Raw genomic sequence first — 19,962 nt, forward strand, 5'->3', positions numbered from 1 at the left:
AAGCATGTGAAGGCCAAGCCCGTGAGGGACAACTGTGTCAGGTCCTGCTGATGGGGCTCTGTGGGAAAGATGTAAGGTTAGAAGAAGACACTGCTGTGTCAGCAAGTTGCCATGACAATACAGTCATCCACATTTTCATTGTCTCCCTTCACTCACGTTGCCTCACGGCAAGGTCACATGCTGGAATTGATCCATAGCTCAGGACACTTACTGTAACATTCTAGCTCCATATTACTCACTTCTAGAGATGCCTGTGCGTGTGATAAATTATCACAGAATTTTTTGAGCTAATAATAAGTAGCTGTGTAACTCCTCCTGTTACATCACCCCATGCTTTACCAAGGACAGTGACAGGGCTGTGACATTTCGGCTCAAATCTGCAGTGTTCTTCTTTTCCACACAAGCTTTTACTGTCCTTGGATTGCTGTGTTGTAATCTTCCAAGTAAACGTGCCGGGTGGAAAACCCCTCTATTGTTTTGTAATGGTTTAAAGCATAATTCATTTTGGGTTCTCTGTGCTCTCAGAGCCCGGGGAAGGATTACACAACCTCTATCCATATTTTACCGGTTGCGTGTATGCGATGAGACAGGACGCAGCGAAAGGCGTCCTAAAATGGTCTCGCCAGAAGGCATGGGGCTGTGGTGTCAGAGGACACCGTAGCGTTTTATTTGATCACATGCCTTGTGCTCAATGGTGCCCTTTTGGACCATTAATTATTTCTAGCACCACAGACCTCTTCCTCCCTTCCTCCGAGACTTGATAGTGCATGCAAGCAGACTTCTTTTATGCAGCTGGAAATGAAATCAATCCATTAAACTTTAATAATTAGTTTTATCGCTGGGGTCCCGGGACGTTAGGCGTGAAAGGCTCATTGAAGCATGCCCTCCACTGTTGATGTTGTGAATCCGTGGAGGCCTGGCTAGCTTCTTGGTGTTTCATTAGCTGGGCGGCACTGGTGCTGTAGGAAAGTGATGGACCCCGGGGCATAAATCATCTACCCAAGCTGTGGCTCCATCTGCGTGCCCTTGCACGAGACACCCAGACTGACGGCCTCTTGAATGCATCCATTAGACACACGCATTAATACACATACACACCTCCAACATGCGGTGTGTGTGTGTATGTGTGTGTGTGTGTGTATATATATATATATATATATATATATATATATATATATATATTTATATATATATATATATATATATATATATATATCCTTCCTCTGCTCCTTGTGAAAGTTCACCATGTTTAGGGGGAGGGGTGACATTGTGTGATGTTGAGAAACAATGCAGCATTCTGTGGTGCAGGATCCTGTGGTTTAAGTTTTAGTCAATCACTGTACTGTGGTTCTTTTTTTGCCACAATTTCTTTCTACATTTCACAATAATTCACAAAATTGGCCTTATTATTGGACCCTCTAGATATTGTCTTTTTACCACTGATGTAACATCTGCTACTCTTTTTACTGATTGTGTTAGGCACATTGGGACAGATTTACAACACACACTGTCAGACTTAATGTTTAGGGGAGCGTTAAGAGGAAACGGTCGCTATCCAGCACAATGCATCATCACCGATTGATAAGCCACTCTGTCATGCCATGTAGATGAATCTGATGGGAAGAAGCTAAAGTGAATTTCATTATCTTTTCTTTTATATTAGAAGTGTTCACACATTTGGCCACACTGGTTAGTCTTTATGCACATACACACTCTGATCTGATTAACCCCTATAAATGGAGGGGTAATTTTGATCATCTGTTGGAACAAGCATTACAATTGCAGTTGAGCCTACCTTGAACTTTTCTGACAGGTATTTCAGAGTGCATTATTACTGACCGATTGAAAAACAGATTGAGATGAGATAATTCTGCTGTTCTTTCATGTTGTTGGTTAGAATCCTTGGCACTGAACTGTTTGATTTGTTTTTTTGGGTAAACTATTGGTTGATCATCATGAAATAATGTGCACACAATATAAAGGACAGATAACATTGTCACACTATTCAAAATACTGGTATGCAGCGTAAGGGGACTGAAACAAGGCTCATTGGGGATTCACAGTGCGAGCTTCAGTGACGTTGGAGGTTGATTATGACGATCCAGCATTGCATAGCCAGCATATTCCTCACCTCAGTGCCTCTGTTCTCCCTCCAGGGGGAATGTATGTTGGGCCAGGTGTTGGAGCTGGGCCAAATAAGAGGGCACTTTGAAGGGCCTTCCAGTTTTATGACCCCCGCTCATCCTCTAGTCAGACATAACAGTATTACGATGATGAACCGAGGCAGGTGACGCACTGTTACACAATATTAGGCAAATCAAATGCATGTGTGCTTGTAGGGGTGACATCTGAGTGGATAACATTGTGCAGGATAGGGACGCAACAATGCTGTTTTTTGAAGTATGTTACAGAGACCTTGATACTTATGTAATCACATGAAAAGGAAGTTCTTCATTAAGCTAAACCAGGTGATCTGCTGGTGAAACTGAACACATCCATACAGTGACTTGAGTTCACAGTGGAGTCAGCAACCAAACCAGTGGTGTTCTGACTGTGCTTTTCTAACCAACACATCAATAATGTGACTGACCAACAGAATGTTCTGACCACTGATGGCTGCTTTTGGGTTTATTTTAATGCTGTTGTCCTAAGACTTTTGAATGGCAGTGAGTGTATGCAGTATGTACACTTTTAAACTTTAGTAAGTGATTCTTGGCTTAAACGTATGAGTCTAAGAACTGCCTTTATTTGGTTTAAAAAATCCAGGGAATTGGTGGAGGTAATTTTAGGGATCCTTAGAAAACCAAAAACAGTTGTTCTATACACTCTAAGCAGTTCTATAGTACTAGACAAGGGTTCGGGACAATAGTGGAATCCTTTTTTTTTTGTCTTGCGTACATGTGGGACCATTTCTGCATAAAATAATTGTTGAATTTTTTTGATTGTTTGATCATTTTAGGTTGAACTGACAAGAGGCTACAGATAAAAAGAGCCTTTAGGGCTGTTTTATTTACAGTAATGATTCTGCTGATTAATTAACATCCACAGGTGTGTCTCTAATTAACTCAAATGTTTTGCCAATAAACCCATCAGAAGCTTCCAAAGACATGACATCATCATATGGGCTGTCCCAAATAGTTTAAAGGCATAGTAATCTTAGTGTATTTAAACTTTTGACTTTATAGAAATTTTCCAAAAATTGCTTATTATTTCCATTTCATTATTGGTAATCCTAATTGACCTAAAATGCTAAACGTTTATTCTAAATTAATGTCAGAAAGTAAGACATATTTGATATAGTGTATGTGAACTTATATATAATGTGTGGGTGTGTGGGTGTGTGGGTGTGAGTTTGTGTATTTTATATTCAAAAATGTTTGTCTGCACTCACAATAGCCCTGTACAGCCAGGCTTGATCGATAAGCTTCTGTGCTGTATTTCAGTCTCCGAAGGTTCTTTGCTTATTTCCGTAGCCTTCAGGGTCAAAGCTAAATGGATGCAACAAAAAGAGTGCGAATAAGCTGTTATTAAACCTGCCATAAATCTGTTCTCAGAATACCCTTTACTCATATTTGCTCTGAAGAAATTTTGATCCAACACCATCCCAGATCATCATAGTGTTTAGGCTCCATCCTAGTAGTTTGAATTGACCAGTCTTGAGGTTAAGATGTACAATTATCATTAGCTTTAATTAAAGAAGACCTCAGATGGCCACTTCTTGCTTCTACCCATACTCATTATGTTCTCTTAGAGCACTTAGAGCCAAGTGCAGTGAAAGCAGTTTCTGGTCCGTTTACTTTTCCAGTGCAAAGGCTAATTTGAAACACATCATTGGCAGCAATAGTTTTAGGACAAGTCAGGTTCATTCAAATGCAACATCTAATAACTGGTAGACCACCAAAACTGCACCAGTCAGATAAACAGCTATCAAAGCTTTCGTAAGAGAGAGTGAGAGCGAGAACGAGAGCAAGAGAGGAGAAAATCAAGCTTCAGACTCACTTCAGATCTGAAACAGTCCACAGGTGTTCTTCCCCAACCTGTGGGTCTAGAAAAGTGTGGAGCTGGAGTGATGCAGCTCCATCCAATGCCTTTAGGGTAAGCTGGAGTGGTGTTTATGATCCAGAACTGATCATCCAACACCAGTTCCTGTTCTGACTAATGCTCTCGTCAGTTGCTGAATGCAATCTGATCCTCACAGCAGTGATCCAACTTTTTTCTGTTTGTTTGTTTTGTTGTCTTCTGATTTTCTTTTTTTTTTTTTACCAAAGTGTGAATGACATTTACACTTTCTGACACCCAAGGACAATCAACACTCTGCACAATCCTTTACACTCAGCACTCAACCAACAGACACAGTAGTGAGAAGCAACAGCTAAGGCAGGGGTGCCAGTTAATATCTGGGCATACACAGACAGACATACAGTACACCTGGGCAATCTTAGAGTAACAGATTCACCTGAATTGGTTGCTCTATTGGTTACCAATAGAGTAACTAATGATACCATGGTTACCAGGTTTTTAGGCTGTGGATGGAAATAGAAGGATAACCAAAAAGGATATGAGGAGAACATGAACTCCACTCAGTTGGTGACTTGACCCTGGACCCCAGTACTGAGAAGCAAACATGCTAACCATCCAGCCACCGTGCCACCATCATAGTTGAGTAATAAGGTTCCCAGTCACCCCCAATGTCCCCCAATGTCCCCCAATGTCACTCATTGTGCCTTAGAAAAAGTCAAACAGTTCAAAGAAATGCTTGATAGGCCAGTCTTACCCTTACATGTAATGTGTATGTAAACTTCCAGTCACAACACAAAGGAAGATCAGTATATATTTCAGTAACTACCAAGACAACTGGGGACATTACACAACCAGTAGAGATGCCATAACATGACTCCACATGCTTCTCAGCGTAAACACTTGTTCTTATTAAGCTGGATTAACATTGAAGTGAACAATAAACTACCTAGGAGTCTAGCTCTGGCGATATGCATGAAAAACAGAAGTGAACAGAATTAAGCTCTTTGCTGAACTACTGCTAGCACTCAGCTAATATGACCATTTCTACATGGTTCATATTAGGTTATGAATAATAGTAATGGATTTACCCTCACAAGCGTGCACACAGGTTCACGGTTCACAGGTTCATGGTGCAAACTCTAGTTGTACTGTGATAAAAGTCTGTTTCCAGAGTAACTAATGTGTGTGTGACTTGACTTGCTGCTGGGAGTCCAGTAGAGAGGAAAGTTTATCCGAGTGAGGAATTTTCACTCTTCGGTCCGTGCTTGTTCTCTGTTTGTGATGGGGACTCTGCTCTGGGCAGATAAGAGGATTTACGGTCAGCCAGTGTGCGTTTAGGAATTAACAGTCCCATAGCCAGCTGGGGCATTTTAAAGAGTGGCCTTATTTAATTAGCCGCCAGATAAGACTGGCCGGACGTCTAGCTAGGCCCTCGCACTTTGGGTTGTGTTTGTCTGGCCTGCAGCGAAAGAGCTCTCTTAGTGAATTGAAGCTGTTCTTAATGAAAAGCTGTGTGTGTGTGTGTGTGTGTGTGTGTGTGTGTGTATGATTGAGGCAAAACGAGCTGAGTCAAAGCCTGCAGCACAATGCCACACTTTTCTAGTGTGTTTCAACTCCGTCTCTGTAACAAATGCTCAGACTTTGAAGTGCTGTGGCGCAACGGGAGGGTACGAGAGTTCAAAGAAAGATTTGGATGCACACAGCCTCTCTGGCGTGTAATCTCTTGAAAAGATGGAAGGACAAACTGAAATGAGAATGGGGAGACTCTAGTTGAAAGTCAGAGCATTTGGCTGTGGAGCAGTGGAACCGTGTACCATTCCTGTGTGAGTGGCGTTTGTGATCCAGAACTAATCATCCAACCTCACTTATGCTTTCTTTATTGGCTGAGACACACTCCCTGTTAATAACCTTCATTTTGGAAGAAGCATTGCATGAGCAGGTGTCCACTTACTTTGTTGTACAAACTTAGAGTTGTGTGCTACAGTTGGACTTGTTTTAGCCAGTTCCCTAAAACTTGTCCAGATTACTTGTTCAGACTAGCAACAGTAGCTGCAATACTGCCCATTTCTGGGCTTAGCATAGACAGGTCAGGTCTCACTGCTGCCCACTCTTATGAGAGAGTGAGAAGGAGAGTGTGATTCATTCCTCATGAAAGCCACAGATGTGGTGTGCCCAGCAATGTGGTCATCTCTGGCACAGTGGACAGAGATATGGTCTCTCCTCTCTGTAAACTGAAGGCCACTGAAATATCTTAGCCCAGAGAGAAATGTCTTAACAGACGTTATTGCGATGTGTCACTGTCCTCACTCTGGCCTGTAACCTTGAGTAACTGCTGGAGAGTCAGTATGCAGTGAAGACTTTCACACTTCTTGTCGAAAAGTGAGGAGGAAAAAATGGAGAGCAGCGGGAACAGAGAGGATTTTGCATGTCTGTGACCATGACTACTGTGAATGGACATCTGTTGGTAGGTTTAAGTGACAGAGGCGTTGTAGATCAGGTCGTGAAGCTGTAGAGGAGAGTTCAAAACATTGCATTTTGTGTCGTAAGTGTATCATCTTCATATACACTGATCAACCTCCTTGTTTTTACACTCATTGCCTGTTAAATCAGCCTCCTTTCACCCTGTTCTCCAATGGTCAGGACCACCACAGAGTAGGTACTATTTGGTGGTGGGTTATTCTCAGCACTGCAGAACTGAAAATAATCCACCAATCAGAAATATCAAGCCAACAGCGTCCTGTGCTCTGTGTCCTGACTTGTAATACTGAGAATAGTGCCCCACTGTTGCCACTACCAGCTCTGGTGGAGCGTGCACCATCAGAGGAGCAAAAAATACAAATTCTCAGGTAATGCTGCCTCTGTGTTTTCGGCTTATTTCGCTGAATAGTTAAGTCACTCGTCCTGCACGTGGGAGAGCACGGTTACATCCTGGCACTAGTAAGCATGTCACCCTAGAGATGTTATAAATGAGGAAACCAGCCACTTGTTGAAGTATGAATGGGAGTTCTCGTAACGCTCAGCATGGCATCTGTTTGCAGATAAAGTCCCACCTTTCAGTTTGTTGGTTACGCTGTGAGCGAGGAAACTGCTCCTCGATGTGGAGATCTGTGTAAGTATAGTAGCCATAAGAAGCTAAAAAATCTTTATCTAATTTTTGTGCTTTTTTAAGCTGAACAATGTAAGCTTCAGATTTTAGGATTTAAAATATGTTTTTGAAATAGTAATTTGTCATTAATAGAGATATAAGCCTGGTTTCATATGACTGGAAATAACTGCCGGGTAGTGTTACAAAGATGGCCACAGAGTGAACAGGCTTGCCTATTAGAACCCTTATGCTGCATCTTAAATATTTTTACTGCAGAAATTCCACCTTATTATTATTTTTAAAATGTTATTATTATTATACGTTTGCAGTTCTGTATAGCTGTAGCTTTAAAGTGTGAATGCTTTGGACAGTGTAAGAGATTATTTGCCTGGCCGCTCTATGCCAGAAACATGTGTAAGACTCGTGCAGAGTTCGCTTCATCCCCTCTCATCCCTGTGGTTCTTTCCAAGTCAAGGGCCTTATCTGCTTGCTTTGTGTATGTGTACATGTGTGTGTGTTACGTAACATTTGATGCTAAAAGATGGGCCTTCCCGGTCCTGAGAAGGATTAGAGATTAGGGCTGGCCAAACTTGACGCACTGCAGTGGGCTTTGGTTTCTGGATCAGAACCAACTGGAGTTCTGGTTGAAAGGATCTACAGTAGAGGCTGAGAGGCTGCTGGACTGGCTATAACACAACAGCAGTGTTCAAATATTAAAGCGAAAACATGGGGAAATGAGAGGTGGCCAGCTGATTTTGTGTTTTAGGTGTGTGTGTTTGACAGCTACTATTTGACAATCAGGATGAAAACCATTCAGATTTGCATTTTGAGGATGGCCTGGTTATAGGGTGAGGGGCTTTATGCATCAGTAACATTGATATAGGCTGACAATCAGCAACTGGTCTACTTCACTGTAGTTTCCATAACCAGACAGCAGGCAATTGCTGACCTCATATTTAGGCACCGTGGGTAAATGCAATTTAATCAGTTGATCAGCACCGTTGAGGGCAAATCGTTAAAGATTGCAGGTCTCTTGTTCCTGCAATATGGTTTTGTACGGTTACTGTAAGCAATAGGCTAGTAGCTAGTTTGAAATTTCCCAGCTGCTCTTTAGATTGTGTTGATAAATGTTTAATAGAAATGGTCAGAATTTAAATGTGTATCTTATTATGTTAACATGCATTAAACTTTCCTTTTCCTAAACGTTCCTAATCCTTCCTTCTCTTTTAAAGTTACTGGTTGAGCTCTATTATGGGCCTGATGGTAAGCCTGTGCGTTTACCTTGTATTGGCTTAAATCAAATTACGTTTATTTTTACGTCACATTACACGTGTAAAGGTGAGTAAAAAACTTCATCATCCCTCCCAGCTACAAAAACAAACACATATTAACAAAATAGAAATACTGAATATTTACACATTATGTACTATACATATACATACAGTATATACACACTGTACACGCACTGTACATACTCTCTATTTACACTGAGTTTAAAGCAGTTAAATGTACGGGTTTGATAAAACACTGGATATGTGTGAATTCAGGTGTAGTGTGGGTGTGGCTTTCCGCTCTGAGTGGTGCAGTTAAGTATGCAGGGGTTTATACCAAACCTCCTCAGCCGTCTGAGGTAGAAGAGGCACTGATGTGCTTTCTTCGCCACCCGTGTGGTGTGCTCTGTCCAAGTTCTTCACTAATGTGAACACCAAGGAAGTTGAAGCTGCTGACCCTCTCCACAGTGGTCCTATTGATGGAGATGGGTGTGTGCACTCTCCTGTTTCCTGAAGTCCACTACCAGCTCCTTGGTCTTTCCTGGCACCAGTGTGACAGAAAGCTGACCTCGTCTCCGTCTCGTCATTGTTGGAGATCAGGCCCACGATTGTCGTGTCATCAGCAAATTTAATAAAGACATTGGCGCTGTGTCTGGCTGTCCAGTCATAGGTGTACAGGGAGTACCGGAACGGTGTGAGCACACATCCCTGTGGGGCTCGGATGTTGAGGGTCAGTGAGGAGGACATGATTTTGCCCATCCTTACCACCTGCTGTCGTCCCGTCCAGCTGCACAGAGAGCTGTTCACACCCAGATGCCGGAGCTTAATGTTAAGCCTTGAGGGAATAATGGTGTTGAATGCTGAACTGTAGTCCACACCTGAACTGCATCCTCACATACGTGTTCTTCTTGTCCAGGTGGGAGAGGGCAGTATTGTACTGGCACTTTGTATTGGCAGTAAATGTTGGCATTTCCCAGTTCACAGAGCACTGGTGATGTTCTGCCCCAGTAAAGATCATAATGTCAAGTAAAGGTCAGTGTTTACTCGTTTGTTTTGTACCTCTTCTGAGAGCTAATGGGGCTGAACTGGATACGTAGAGAGGAGAGGAAGTGTGGTGGTAAGGTACAGCCGCTGAAGCACAAGCTCTGCTCAGTGCTAACTCAGCCAGCAGCCGAGCAGTGAATCAGTAACTCAATGGCTAAAGTGGAAAGAACATCGAAAGCTTTAATTAGGCTTGTTATGGTGGAGGAAAGGTTACGTGTAGGTGGAACTGAATGGTGCATTAACACTGTTTTTGTGTGTGTGTGTGAAAGAGAAAAACAAGGACAACCTACAGATCCAACAAAATGTTCCTTTTATCTCTGTACAAAAACTGAATATGGAAACCTGTTTTCTAACTTCTGTGGGTTTGTGTGTTTCACAGCTATCATGTACGTGATGGGTGCTTTGGGTCCTGCAGCCGGGTATCTGCTGGGCGGAGTCCTCATTGGCTTTTATGTGGACCCAAAAACCATTGTCAATATTGACCAGAGTGACCCTCGCTTTGTTGGTAACTGGTAAGAATCCCTCTCTTCTTTGTGCACTTGTGTTGTCATATATATGCTTCCAGTCAAAAGTTTGGGGACACTTCTTTTGAAATTTAGCCTTATTTTTTCTTTGTTTTGATACAATATATGCATAAGTGTTTGTTGACACCCCTTCTGATGAATTTCATTCAGCTACTGTAAGTGGCACACATTGCTGACACAGATGTGCAAATGCATACACACAGTTTGTCTATTCTCTTGTCTCTTGTCTAAGCCCCCCCCCATCCCCAACATTGAGCTGTAGAACAGTGAAACTGTGTTCTCTGGAATGATGGTGCTCCATACAAGACTTTTAGGAGAGTTGGGGATGTGGTGGGGTGGCGATTATCCAATATCATGAGCTCACTAAAACTCTTGTTGCTGAATGCACTCAGTCCTCACAGCAAAGCTCACAGTAAAATCTAGTAGAAAGCCTGGCCTGGGGGGGATTGCATGAGCAGGTGTCTCAATACTTTTGTCCATATAGTGTATTTTTGATTAAGTAAGGGGAAAATATATGTAATGGTTGTGCTATCATTAAACAGCTATTTGCTGTGATCTTGCTGGATATATTTATCTTAAACACTCAACTTTTTTTTTTCCTAATTATTACTAAAAGCACTGAATGAAGCCCTTTTAGCCCAAAGGTGCTTTAAACACCTGTATGGTTTGAATTTCGATGAGTCACATCACAACAAATGGAGAAAATGAATAACTGTCTGCATTCTTTCCCTCAGGTGGAGTGGCTTTCTGCTGTGTGCAATAGCCATGCTGCTGGTCATCTTCCCCATGTTCATTTTCCCCAAGAAACTGCCCCCACGCCACAAGAAGAAAAAGAAGAAAAAGCTCTGTGGGGACGACACATCCAGCGATGATGACGTTGTGAAGGAGAAATCGAACAGCAAAGGCCAAACCGTCACCTCCTCCATGGGCTTCGGGAAGGACATCAAGGGTAAGTGTCTCAGGGTGACCTTTTTCAATGTAAGCAGAGTGATGTTCTAATTAAAGGTCTGGGCTATTATGTGATTATAATGGCACTGTCCAGCCACAAAGCTGCAGCACTTCTAATATGTGTGAATTTGACAATATACCAAGTTATTCTGGGCTCTCATCATGGCCCAGATCCACACGGCCACCACAGGTCGAGAGCAACGGCTTATCTGCAGCACAGTAACAGCAGCGGCTTCCCCGATATGAGGAAAACTGCCTTGACTGAGGAGAGATTCTCTGATAAATAGCTGCTGTGTTACCTAGGAAAGAAACAGGCTGCCTGCTTTTTCACTAAATGAGCTCCCGGGGGGCCACCTTCGCACGGCCCTGATCTCGCAGAAGCACGACTCTGCTGACTGAGCCTGTGGTAGCGCTTTTTTCTGATGGCATAGCCACTGTGAATTGGGCCCTAATGAAATATTATAAATTGATGATCCAAGTTAAAAGGTAGAAGTGAAAACAAACTAATGTTTTTGTCTTTAGTGATTCAACTTTAAAACCCCTTGATGGAAATTGACTGCATTTTTTTAAAGCACTTCATTCATTAAATGAATTAGAAGACCTTCTAGCCTCAGAGACGGGTTTTTCGGGCAGCTCATTAAGCCGTGTTATAGGCACTGATTGTTTCTGAGGTTTTTGTCATGTGTAGTTCCCAGAGATTGTTTTATTGCCTTCAGAATTCAGTACTAAGCACTGATTACTGTGTTGAAGTTTGTTATGAATCATAGTGGCATATTATCATCTAGATAACCTCTCACATATCTCTTTTGTTAATGGATATTCCTAGTGCATGCACACCTACACCATGCACTCAGGCCCACACAAAGAGCCTTTAACGCACATGCCAGGTCTGTTTAAGTAAAAAAAAAAAAACAGTAATAATTATATATTTTTGTGACAATTTTGAGTCAGTTTTATCACTGGCAATTAAAAAAGCTTGTTTTGGTACTATGCCTTTAGGACCTGTATATGTTCTGCTGGCAACCAAAGCTAATATAGGCTAAATAGTTGTCCCATGTAAATGTTTTTATTTAGTATGACATCACAAACAGGCTTCTTCATTTCTTAAAACTAAATTTCTGTATATGGACACAAACTGAATGATCTTACTGTGTTTCTAAAAAGCAAAAAATTCAGACATTTTTTCCATCATATGGGGCTCTGTAAGTAGTCCCTACTGAAATATCTGAGACCCTGCTGTAGCATATAATGGAACGTGAGGGCTGAGCTTTCTGAAAGTCCTGAAATCTGGCATTAGCTGATCGGCTTGATTTGTAGCTATGAACAATGTGGCTTATGTACTGCAGCGTTTAATTATTGCTGAGCCCTTTCAAAATGCACTTATTAGCTTTGGTTGGCTGTGTTTCAGATGTAACCACTGCATCCAACCTCACATGCTAGCGTGGTCCACATGCAGCAACAGCCCTCCGAACTGATTAACATTATTAGGGCAGAAAGGCCACATAGTGTTCCAAGAACAGGGTGGAAAAGCTCCCTCCATAAATCCACCATAACCTACTGCATTCTCAACCCTTTAGCTTCTAGCTAAGTCTGTGAATTTATGAGGTATTGGCATGCTCTTTGTTAATTAGTTTGTAAAATGAACAGTCTCTTTGCTTTCAAATACTGGGAATGCGCTCAGCAAGAGTTAGCATTCAGGAGCAAACTGAAACTCTGCAGATTACCAAGGAAACAATGGCAGGGCACAAACTGGTTAGAGGAGTAGTTTAGTAATTTTGCCCCTTTATTTCAATGTAATCAGTCAGTCATGTTTGGTGTTTGAGGTTTGCCTCTTTAGTTTTTTTTTTTACCAGAATTACAACTATTGTATCTAACACGTAATCAAAGCTAATGCCGTATAATATATCATAGAAGCTTATATGAAGCTTATAACTTATAAGATGTCATATTAGCATCATTCTAACTAACTTGTGTTATTGTCAAACTGTTAATCATTCAAAATTAACAAATGTACAAAATTCAGTAATATTGAAAAAGATTGTTGCTAATACTGTTGTAGGCTATGTTATGTAGTAGCTCCAGTGGAAAAGTCTAAATAAAATAACTTTTATCCACATAATAAATGTCCTGACAAAGTCTGGAGAATATCCCATACATAGAGCTTCTTCATAATCTATGCTACTTAAAATGTTAATGAAGCCTCCACTTATAGAGTCCCTGTGACAGTAATTAGTGAACCACTCTCTCGTTACTGCTGGGGCTCAAAGGAACAAGCACACATCCCCCATTCATTTTCAATACAAAGATGTCTTACCATATAAATGTTGCTCTCTGGGTCCTTTCAGTGTCCAGTCATCACAGTGAACCTGCCCCGATCGGTCTAGAATTAGCGTTTTGCCTTTTCAGCCACTCCAGGGGCATCCAGGTGCTGGGTAACCATATCAGTACTTGATCCAGTCAGCCTAGCTTTAGCGTATAGTCTTTTTTAGCCTTGCTTCTACCTACTTTTCCCAAAGTACCTGCTGTGTTAGGCCTCGACAGGGGTTTTGGAATTGGCCCAGTGTACAGCTCTTTTTTTGGTTATGCCACATTTTGCTTTGATGAATAACACAATAGTGTTTGAGGTTCATGGTCTGTCCTTCCATGTACTGAACTCTCATTATTCTGCTATGCCAGATAGACTTACCTGTGTGATAAGCCTGTTTGAACTCATTACTTTCACAACCTTTTAGCTTCAGGTGGTACTTTTTTACCAGATGGTGTTCTGTTATGAATCACTGATGGCAGATACGCATAAGGGGGAAGCATGTTAATGCCCTCCTAATCATTCAGGCAGTAAAACAAATCAATGGTACCAGACTATTTGCTCTTTCTATGATGGTAAATCTGGTGGATCTGGCTCAGTGTCTCATGTCTATGTTTGAGGCTTATGAGTAATTTTTAAAAATTGCTTGAGACAGATACTAAATCATCTGATGAGAACCGGTAGGAGAACAGGAACAGTTCTCTGATGGCTCTGCCCTTGTTGTGATGACCGTAGAGGACGCGGCCACTGATGCTTGTGTGGTTCTGTTTTTTGCTTTCTCTGCAGACCTCCCTAAAGCGGCTGTAAGGATCTTGAGTAACATGACGTTTCTGTTCGTGAGCCTGTCCTACACAGCTGAGAGTGCCATCGTCACTGCCTTCATCACCTTCATCCCTAAATTTATTGAATCACAGTTCGGCATCCCTGCCTCCAACGCCAGCATCTACACAGGTACGAGAGCGAAGTTTTTTGATATATCTTAAAGCAACACTTCAGTTTTACAGCATACACATGTCCTCCCTTAACCTAAATGTAGTGTTTGATGTCTAAAGTTTAGCTCCTAATTTCCAGAGCCAGAATCCATGTTGAAGCTTAATGTTTTTCCATGCTTATAGACATAATTGTCTGCAAAAATGAGCTTACAGCATACAGTTATTTTTCTTGAGCAGAAGGTGTCTACATCATACATTTTTAATAAAAAAAAAAACAAGAATTTAGTGTACTTTTTACAACATGGGGTTAGAATTCTGCAAGGTCAAAAGCATACATAATGCACATGTGGTCCCTTAGCAAATTACGCCTTAACCAGACCTTTTAGTAGCCATCAGCAAGCTTCCGGCAGCATTCTGCTTAGATATTTGACTACTCTTCTTGGCAGAATTGGTAGAATTTAGATATTTTTCTTTGCTCTCCTGTCACAGACCAGACTTTTAAGCACACATCACATAATTGAGTCCATTTTAAAAGCTTAATGATGGTTTTATTTATCTATTCAGCAACCACGTTTGACATACTGTTGAATCACCTAATTGTGTTTCAGCTGTCTAGCTGATGGTCTGAGGTTATGCTGCAGAATACTCAGGTAGTCCTCCTCCTTCATTATTCCATCCACTGTATGCATTATTCCAGTTCCACTGACAACAAAAACAGCCCCAGAGCGTTATGCTACCATCTCCATGCTGGAGAGCTGGTACAGTGTTATTATGGTTAAGTGCCTCGCTTGTACTCCGGTAAACACACCTCAGGAACAGGAGCTTCCGGTTCATGTCAGGCCTGTGAATAAAAGAACTTTTACTTACGTACAGTTGTTTGAAATGATGGTCTTAGAATCTGCAGGTGGATAGAAATTGCTTCATTGTGCTGTGTGTTGGTCAGACCCTTGTGTTGTGAGCACAGAGAAGCTACCAGCTGTAGTCAATCATGATTACTAACAGGAAGGTAAGAGGCTGTGGCCTTGGCAAGTTAAAAGACATTTTCAGCACCACTGAATTAATAATATAAGCCTAATAATTGACTGCTAATTTGTGTGCCGTATTCATTTGTTGCTTTCTTGTACTCTGGCCCAGAATTATAACGGTTTAAAGGATTCTTAGAAAGCACAATATTGCCGTGACATTCATGTCCATGTTTGTTTTAGTTTTTTTACCATTTGTGACGGACACAGATGGAATTTTGCTTTGGCTTTTATCCCATCCATGCAGTGAAAACACACATACACACCAGTGAAACACACACAGTGGACTGTAGGCACACGAGCCCAGAGCTATGGGCATGGTGAAGGGCATTGCTCAAGGGCCCAACAGTGGCAGCTTGCCACTTGCCGAGCCTGGGTATTGAACCCACAATCCTGTCATCAATAGCCCTGAGCTCTAACCGCTGAGCCACCACTACCCCTATGATGAGTGTATGTAAACACAGTGCCAAACTAAGTGACTCTTATTCATCAAAGTTTTGTCAAATAAGCACAGAGCTCAGAAAGACGTGATTCATTAACAGGTATGGCATTAAAATGAGCTTCTGTGCAAAGAATTAAGTGATTTGTGTAGTTGCAGTCTATGAGATGGCTTCTGCTGCACTGGGTAGGCTGTGTTTTAGGGCAGAAGATATTTACTGTATTTACTGTATCACAGAATAAATAGAAAGCACAGTGCAATATGTCTTTAAATGGAACATCAGTAGTCTAAACTTTTCCTGTATATTAGTGTACATGGACTTTAGTGCAAGGATTGCTGTGTGAGAACTCCTTTCTGTTTCTAGACATTATTAATGTTATAGCATATAATGATCATAATCCTCATTATTGAACTGCAAATAACAGTTTTAGTCCTTGCATGCATAAATTCACACACTCTCTTGCCAGACATGAGTTTTACCCTACAGACAGAAACATTTGATGAATAATTAAACTGAATACTAACATTTTGAGTAAGGGCCAAAGTCTCGGCTGGCTGACTGTGTTTGAGGAAAAAGGGGAAAGTTGTGTAAATTTGTAAACCATCGCTTTTACTATTAAAATCTATAAATAACAATTCCACTCACTTCACTTTCACCCTTATTCTCACATTCTGTCGTATGTTCACTCGGGCACAAGATCTGTGCTATTTTTGTTAAATTCATTAGATTTCAGTACGTATGAATGTACACACATTTTGTTCCATTACACTCCCTACACTCTCACCACCTCCCCAGTGTTTAGTCAGAGCGTTAATTTACACATTACACCACTGGGTACGCACATGTGAAAATGCATAGGTGCAATGAGCTTCCTTTTATGGCTTTATTCGCTTGGGGCTGTGTAGGCAATACAGTTTGCTGCTGAAAAAAAACTTAATAATTACTTTTCATAAAAACCCCTAATAATTTCTAAAATATAAATGTAAGTGAAGCATTTCTGTTATTTCTACTGTAGTTTGTGAAGTTGATCAAAGTATCTAGGAACCTTTAATTAGTAATTCATCACTTCCTATTTCCCTGGGGTGTAAATATGACATGACACAGAGGCCTATTTTTCTTATCCACATGGGAAAGACAAGAGAACACACCTTTCAAGTAAGGTAAGATGTGTGTCGACCTTCATAAGTCATGCAATGGCTACAAGAAAACACGCCACTCGCCTGCACCTGCCCATATCAGAGGAATTATCCAGAAGTTTAAAATAACTGGAACAGTGGCAAACAAGCCTGGAAGAGGACGCAAGTTTATCTTGCCACCACACACCTTGAGGAGGAGGATAAGAGAAGTAAAAGTTCTCTGAACAACCATCGGGCACTATCTACATGCCAATAAGCTGTTTTGGAGGCATGCACGGAAAAAGCCTTTTCTCACTTACAAGCATAAAGGTAAACATCTGGAGTTCGCTAAGCAGTACTGGGAGCTTTTTTGGCAACAATAACTCTAGTTGGATCTTGCGTAACACAAAAGATGAGTATGCAGAAAAGCACCTTATGGCCACTGTGAAGTATGGGGGAGGATCAGTGATGCTGTGGGCCTGTTTATCTTCCAAAGGCCCCAGGAACCTTGACAGCATGGCGTCATGAACTCTTTGAAATACCAGGACCAGGAGGCTGGTGGCCTCTGCCTGAAAGCTGAAGATGGGTCGGCTCTGGGTGTTTCAGCAAGATAATGACCCTAAACATGTGGCCAGCTCTACACAAAAATGGTTCTCCAGACACAAAATTAAGCTCCTCCCATGGCCAGCTCAGTCCCCAGACCTTAACCTGATTGAAAACTGCTGGGTGAGCTGAAGAGGAGAGTGCATAAGAGAGGACTCAGGACTCAGGAGAAATTGTGCAAAGAGGAGGATCCCTCTCTCTGCATTCTCCCATCTTGTGAAATGTTATAGGACAAGATGAAGTGCTCTCTTGTTGGCAAAAGGGGGTTGTACATCAGAAGTGCTAATAATTGTGGCACACATGATTTCATGTAAAAGAAATATTTCTTAATGTGGGATTTTTTTCCCCCACTGAACAAATACATTTATTTTCTGTATTTTCTATATTATTGAAAAAAGTTCTTCATTCTTCAGTATGTTTCAGGAGATTAGATATGAGGTATTCCACTTGCTTATACTGAAAAATCAGTATGAAAAAAAATCAATAATCATTCAATAATCATTTCATAATACAGAGAAATGGGACCACTAAAAACCATGCAAGACCTCAAATACCATAAGCACAGACTTTCTTATTTAAACAGCATTTAAAATGTTCACCTTTGTGAGAGAGGAGAAAAGCAAGCTCCACTTCAGGTCTGAAAACATTGTCAGGTGTTTATGTCCATGATTCCACTGTGAGAAGATGTGGAACTGATTGAGAAGCTCGTATTGAGAAACGCAAACAGACAAAAATAAATAAATAAATAATCCATTTGTTGAAGGTTGCTACACTGTTTTCACAGGACTGCAGTGACAACCCAGACTTCAGCATTATTGAATGTGTTTGGAATGACTTGGATGGTGAGAAGCAGAAGAAGTCTGAACTTTGGAAGTGTGTAAAAAATAAATAAATAAAGAAAATAACTGTAAAAGTAAATAAACACATCTGCTTTTAGATTTAGTCAATGGTTCTGTGTCTTTACCCTTTTGACTGAAACATATGCACTAACATAGTTTTACAGCATTTTAGTGAACACTGATTCCAAACTTTTGAACGGTACTGTAGCAGCACAGATGCTCGCTCACTCAGATCTACGGGCTAACGGCCAGGACACTGGAGAGGGGTCACAGGGCAAATTCTGTCACCATGGGGGCCGTGATGAAAGCTGTATGGGATCCAATCTTTAATCTAGCACTCAATACTGCATACAGACCGTATCCCTCCAGTGCTGCATCACTATGGAGACGTTAATGTGGTCCAGAGTGGTGTAGCATAGCCATAGGCTTTGTAATGAGGACAATATGGAGTGTCTGTGGCAGGAAAAAATGGGAGGCACTGTTCATTGGGAGGCATGTTGACCATATGTCAGCAAACTGGATGCTGGCAGAGCTTCATTTTCTGGGGCTTGTTGCAGTGTTACCAGGATACACGGAGAGAAGTGAAATGGGCATATGGTTACTATGACTACTGTAGCATATTCTGGTGTGCTTATGAATGATATGGGAAATTAACCCCCAGGTAAACGTCATCAGTCAGGTGTCTGAGGATGTGTGTGGGCAGAAGCCTTATTTTTCATTAGGGAATTGCAGGAATGCCATCCTCTGAGATCCTCACAGCAATTTTCCAACATTCTTGCTTTATAACCACAGAGTAAATTGAATAAAAGAGCCCTAAGAGGACATGAGAGTCTTTCGTCCCTGAGAGCATGAAGTCCCTAACCGGGTCCCTAACAACTGTGAGTCTTAGGCGAGAGCTAAGAGGGGTCAGCAGTCAAACTGCAGTATGTGCTCTTCCTCCTGTAGGATAAGTGCTGGGTGTGAATGGCGGGTGATGTTGACTGCACTACCACGAGTGGGCGTAGTTAATAGCTAGGTAGGTAGCAATGATGGCCAGTTAGCCTGTATGCACCTACCCTGAGCCTGTTGTCTAAGCAGAGTGTATAAATTTTTATGGCCAATGCATGACGGCAGTAGCAGCCATGTTCTGTTTCACCATGGTGTGGATGCTAGGGTAGCAGGGTAAGTTTCAGCCACCTTCTCGAACAAGCTCTCTGACAGAAGAGAACAGAGAATAAGCAAGCAAGAAGCTCAAATACTTGCTACATTGCTCACAGTGTCGCATATTACATATTTGTATTATGTAGCTAGCTGAACCACTTCTTATACCTTGTTTTTGATTTATTCATAGTGATGGTCTTTTAAAGACAGGGCTGCTTGAAAGTAACTGTTTGTCCAAGGTGGAACAGAAATGGCCAATAAGGACCTGGTAAATAATAAGTGAACTTATTTTTGTGGTGTTATAGATGTTCAAAATTAGTTGTCAGTAAGTTAACATTAAAATTGTTTTAGTACAAAAGTATTGGGACACCTTCTCACCTGACATCAAGGAATCTGTCTAGGAAAGGCTTTCTATTAGTTTTTGGAGCATTTCTCTAAGGATTTGATTGCATTCAGTGAAAAGAGCATTAATGAGGTCTGGATGTTAGATTATCAACACCCCACCTCATTATCCCCAATTCCCCAACTCCTCCATCATTCCAGCACCATCATTCCAGAGAACACTGCTTCCTTTCTCAATGCTGGGGGCTATATACCCTTCTAGCCCACACCTGGCATTAGGCATGTTGCCAAAAGGCTCATGTCCTATTCTATAGGCAGTACTTCTCTATAGT

The 19,962-nt window shown here is 41.4% G+C and overlaps 1 protein-coding gene across 3 annotated transcripts in view; it reads left to right on the plus strand.

Annotated features, from left to right (window-relative positions):
- The window catches only part of slco5a1 (solute carrier organic anion transporter family member 5A1), a 63,385-nt gene that overhangs the window by 26,409 nt on the left and 17,014 nt on the right, over nt 1-19,962 (plus strand). For all 3 annotated transcript variants that reach the window (XM_072688851.1, XM_072688852.1, XM_072688853.1), the window contains exons 3-5: nt 9,800-9,932; nt 10,679-10,893; nt 13,984-14,148. In XM_072688851.1, the coding sequence (XP_072544952.1) occupies nt 9,800-9,932; nt 10,679-10,893; nt 13,984-14,148 (513 nt within the window). The remainder of the gene's footprint in view (nt 1-9,799; nt 9,933-10,678; nt 10,894-13,983; nt 14,149-19,962) is intronic.

The sequence above is a fragment of the Salminus brasiliensis genome, chromosome 1 (genome assembly GCF_030463535.1).
Source record: "Salminus brasiliensis chromosome 1, fSalBra1.hap2, whole genome shotgun sequence".
In the NCBI taxonomy this organism is placed as follows: domain Eukaryota; kingdom Metazoa; phylum Chordata; class Actinopteri; order Characiformes; family Bryconidae; genus Salminus; species Salminus brasiliensis.